Source organism: Salvia miltiorrhiza, chromosome 4, assembly GCF_028751815.1.
Source record: "Salvia miltiorrhiza cultivar Shanhuang (shh) chromosome 4, IMPLAD_Smil_shh, whole genome shotgun sequence".
Lineage (NCBI taxonomy): Eukaryota > Viridiplantae > Streptophyta > Magnoliopsida > Lamiales > Lamiaceae > Salvia > Salvia miltiorrhiza.
The window spans coordinates 13,423,532-13,429,013 of NC_080390.1; the positions used below are offsets into that span (position 1 = coordinate 13,423,532).

Sequence of the window (5,482 nt, forward strand, 5' to 3'; positions counted from 1 at the left end):
TCAGTTCAATAATACAGTAAGTAAAGTGTTGGTTATCCTTGACATCATCTAATGATACGCAGCGGAATATACATTCAAGGATTAGATCTAGATTTACAAATGCATCATGTGTAGAGATAGGCACACAACAATAAGAATAACTTACTCATTGTGTGGTTAACGTGCGTCTCGATTCTTGCCGTGAATCCACTACTAGGGTATCCACGTGTATGTTGATTCGATGCAGGAACGATTCCAAGTGCACGATTCAATCTTTGACAGCTAGGAAATCTCCGATTGAAATTATAGTGCTCTCTTAGTGTTTGCAAGCAAAAGCTTCTTTCTTGTAAGACTAAGACTCATACTTATAAGCTAAAAGGATTGGCTTACCTTGTAAGCCAAAGAGTTGGCTTCTCTTATAAGCCAAAGAGTTGTCTTACTAAGGAAGTCAATCCTACTCCAATTAATAGGTCCAATAGTCCAACTAATTCCCAATTAATTAAGTGTTATTAGAATATATCAAATATATCATAATCTAGTCCATAATATCTTTCAATCTCCCACTTGGACTAGTATTAGATTAAACACCAAGCACTATCTTTGCACCCTTGAGCGAACCAACAATACACATAAAGTGTGACCCTTTAGGTCTCCATTATCGACGATAATCAAATTAAAGTCTACACAAAAATCCTAGACTGCGTTGTGTAGCAAACTCGATATATGAATAACGTTTACGTGGATTCTGTAAACAAACCTTTATATGAAGTTTATGTAATATCCCTTCATTCACGAACCACTTGATTGAGCCTAGGATCTGCCATGTGTCTATCCCAATAGCTCAATCATTTTATCTCATCTTTATTAAATGACCCTTCCGATCATATTCAATTATTCTAATTGAATATATCTTTGCATTGGCCAATGACTTACGGTCAAATAATATAGAGAATTTAAAGTGTTCTCTCAAAATTCAAATCGAGGAATGAATCCTATTCTTGGCTCAACTACCATTTCCATTTGCCTCATGATGTACCCAACACAAGCCGTATCTACCCCTTTGATGGAGTGCAAGCATTGTACTTGGTCAAAGCACACCACTCAACAAACAAAATGAGTATTGACCTCAAGTCAAAGGACTATTACATACTCCATACACCATTAAATCATAGACACTAGAACAAATGATTTAATAGCAGGGTATACCAATATTCTCCAAAATATCCATGTGTCCATCACAAGAATCAAATTACTCGTAGTTGTGAGATCAACTACATTCTCTAAGAATATGATGCAGACCACATGCTAACCTATCACATGTCATCAATATCCCATTCTTGATGACCATTGGTTAGGGCATCTTTAGAATTACACTCAAACCATTAATGTCTCACATCATTAATAGTAGTGATAATTCAAGGGAACAAATAAAAGAATAAAGTCAAACAATAAAACCAAATATTCTAATAAATGCACTAGCCCATGAAATCAAATAACATATATAAATGTGATCAGGTAAGGATGTCTCAATTCAAATTGTTTCTAAGACATTCAAACCAAAACTCCCACAAAATAAAAGCCAACTTCCAACATGTCTAACACCCAAGCTCTCAAAATGCTTATTGTGTTTTGCTATACACAATGGCTTGGTGAAAGGATCGGCTAAGTTATCATCAGTGGGTACTCTTTCTAATTTCACATCGCCTCTTTCAATTATTTCTCTGATCATATGATATCTCCGGGGAATGTGCTTGTTTCTATTCGTGGGTCTTGGTTCCTTTGCTTGCGCAACTGCACCAGTGTTGTCGCAATACAACGGTATTGCACAATTGGTACTTGGAATGACACCCAGTTCTTTCACGAATTCTAACAGAGCCACAGCCTCCTTGGCAGCTTCAGATGCAGCAATATATTCAGCTTCGGTGGTGGAGTCGGCAGTAGTGCTTTGTTTGGAACTATTCCAACTAACTGCTCCACCATTGAGGATGAAGACATAGCCAGACTGTGACTTATAGTCATCATGGTCTGTTTGGAAGCTAGCATCAGTATACCCAGTAACTGATAACTCTGACTGTCCACCATAGACTAAGAAGTATTCTTTAGTCCTTCTAAGGTACTTTAGAATAGTCTTGACAGTTCTCCAATGTACATCACCGGGATTTTGCTGAAATCTGCCTGTCATGCTAAGCGCATATGCCACATCTGGCCTAGTAGATGTCATGGCATACATTATCGATCCTATAGCAGAAGCATATGGGATCCTTTTCATGTATTCAATCTCTTGGTCACTAGAAGGGCAACCCTTCTTAGACAAGATTATACCACGTCCCATAGGAAGAAATCCTTTCTTAGAATTTTTCATTGAGAAGCGCTTTAGCAATTTGTCTATGTAGGTGGATTTTGATAATCCTAACAATCTATTAGGTCTATCCCGATAGATCTTTATCCCAAGGATATAGGAAGAATCACCCAGGTCCTTCATCATGAAGGAGCTAGCCAACCAATCTTTCACGGATTGCATCATGGAATGATCACTACCCATAATCAAAATGTCATCAACATATATGATAAGGTAAACAATGTTCCCATCTTTACGTTTACTATGAACAGATGGATCCTCTTTGCTTCTGACAAAATCAAACGATTTTATAGCTCTGTCAAAGCAAATATTCCAACTCCTAGAAGCTTGCTTAAGTCCATAAATGGACTTCTTTAGCCTACATACCGCATTCGGCCTTTCTTTGGATACAAAACCTTCAGGTTGAGTCATATAGACTTCCTCTTCAAGTTCTCCATTGAGAAACGCGGTTTTGACATCCATTTGCTAAATGTCAAAGTTATAGTATGCAGCTATAGCAAGTAAAATCCTAATGGACTTGATCTTTGCGACTGGTGAAAAGGTTTCGTCATAATCAATGCCCTCGTGTTGACTATAACCCTTTGCCACCAACCTAGCCTTGTAGGTTCGTACTATGCCATCTGCATCTCTCTTCTTTTTGAAGATCCATTTGCAGCCTATGGGATATTTCCCATCTGGCAAATCAACTAGTTCCCAGACTAGATTGAAGTACATTGAGTCCATTTCGAAAATTAAGGCTACAAGCCACTTCTCCGAGTCGGTGCCCGACACCGCTTCGGTATAGGTCTTAGGTTCATCATCATCCGAATCAACTCTATCATCTTGGTTCTCAACCAATAGATTAAGTCTTTCAGGTGCTCGACGATTCCTACGAGGCCTATGGAGTTGTTCTTGCGTTTGTTCGGGTTGTATATTCTGAATGTGAGCAGGTTCCTCTGTGTTGAACGTTTCAACAGTTTCAAAATTTTCAGGGACATCCTCAAGATTTTCTTGAGGATGGTGGTGACACAACTATTGTATCATCATGTCTTTGATGCATCTCATTGTCTTGAGGTGTCTCTCTAAGAGATATTCCCCTTCCCAATAGATCATCAAATACTCCCACTGAATTCTTGTCCACACCATTAGACAAGTTTTCATCCTCTATGTTATTTTGCGGTTCTTGAATTTCTTCAAGTTCTATCGTATTGTGACCTTGTTCCTTAGAGACGAAGGTGTCTTCAAGAAACGTCACATTCCTGGAAACAATCACCTTGTGATCACCGAGAACGTAGAAATAATATCCAATTGTTTCCTTAGGATATCCCACAAAATAACATTTCTCACTTTTAGATTCCAACTTATCAGTCATCATTTTCTTAACAAAAGCAGGACATCCCCAGGTCCGCATATGGTTAAGACTTGCCTTTTTGCCACACCATAACTCATATGGTGTTTTCTCAACTGATTTAGAAGGAACTCTATTCAGAATATAAACAGCGGTCTGTAAGGCATGACCCCAAAGGAATAAAGGGAGACTTGCAAAACTCATCATGGATCGAACCATATCTAATAAAGTTCGATTCCTCTTTTCGGATACCCCATTCATTTGAAGTGTCCCCGGAGGAGTCAAGTCTGACCGAATTCCATGTGATTTTAAGTAATTAAGAAACTCATGGCTTAAGTATTCTCCTCCTCGATCTGATCGAAGAGCCTTTATACATTTTCCAAGTTGTTTCTCGACTTCTAACTTGAACTCCTTAAACTTCTCAAAGGCCTCAGATTTGTGCTTCATGAGATACACATATCCATACCTCGAAAAATCATCAGTAAAAGTTATGAAGTACGAATATCCACCTCTTGCTTCTGTTGGGAACGATCCACACACATCTGTGTGAATCAATTCTAGCAAGTCTTTGGCTCGTAACCCCTTCCCAGAAAAAGGTTTCTTAGTCATCTTACCTTTGAGACAGGATTCACAAGCACCATATGACTCAAGGTCAAATGATTTGAGATAGTCTAACTTTCTCAATCTTGCTATCCTGTTCTCATTGATATGACCAAGTCTACAATGCCAAAGATACGTAGTATTATTCGCATTACTCAGCTTAGGTCGTTTGTTTTGTACATTGAGAATACTCCTTTCACATTCAAGATAATATAAACTGATGAGGACTAGAATACTCATCAGCACTGTGCTTGGCAATACAAGAACATCTTACTTGATTACTATTATTGTTATTATTATCACAGGAGTTAATGAACGCAGGTCTAACTAAAAAGAGTCAATCAGCCTTGACCAAAGTGCAGAGCTGCTGCCTTGCTAGAGTGAAACACCACCAGCGTAGACTAGAGCAGCACAGCAGAGCTATGCAGCTAGAGCAGAACGGCGCAGACCAGAGCAGCGCAGAGCTGCGCAGCACAGCAGCGTAGAGCAGCGCAAACCAGAGCAGCGCAACCAAAGTGCCTTTCCGCGCAGCCACGTATGATGGTTCAGCTTGGGGATTAAGATCATTGTACTAAGTTTTGGGCCTAAATCCAATTATTAGAGTTCATGGGCCTAAGGCCTTTAGGGCTCACTCTCACATCTATAAATAAAAGGTTAGCATTAGCATTAAGGCATGATAGATTATTTTGGGAGCAATACTTCTAAAATATAATCATCTCGAAATATAGTGCAAGAACTCGAAGATCTCCCGTGGACGTAGGTCTTAACGACCGAACCGCGTAAATCCTGTCTCGATTATTACTTTTTAGATTAGGCGTCTGTCACACCCCAATTCTTGAAACAATAACTATAACTGGGGTACGACTAATCATTAAAATGAACAAGGGAAAAACCTTGTGAAATCCGAAATGAAGGGATAACAATCGGGCATCGCCCCTTTAGATGAAGAAAGACAGGTATCCAATTGATACAAATCAATCGACAAACATGACAAATGTCAGGATCACAAGTTTAGTTTCATGCTTCAGATAATCAACATTCCTTAATCAAAATACTTGAGAGTCAAAAGTCTAGGCTCAACAAAAGATATCGTTTAGAGTTATAACATAAAGGTCTTAAGTCAAGAGAACGAAAGACAGATAAAGGCTAGTACTACAGCGGAAGTCAAAACACGGAGTTGAACCCTAGCCTCAGCTCTCCCCGTCAACACCAGCCAT

General features: G+C 39.0%; 1 protein-coding gene across 1 annotated transcript; it reads right to left on the minus strand.

Moving 5' to 3' along the window:
- Positions 1 to 1,510: 1,510 nt before the first annotated feature.
- Positions 1,511 to 2,248, minus strand: LOC131023033 (secreted RxLR effector protein 161-like). The gene has a single exon (XM_057952571.1). The coding sequence runs from the start codon at positions 2,246 to 2,248 to the stop codon at positions 1,511 to 1,513; it is 738 nt and encodes a 245-aa protein (XP_057808554.1).
- Positions 2,249 to 5,482: the final 3,234 nt, after the last annotated feature.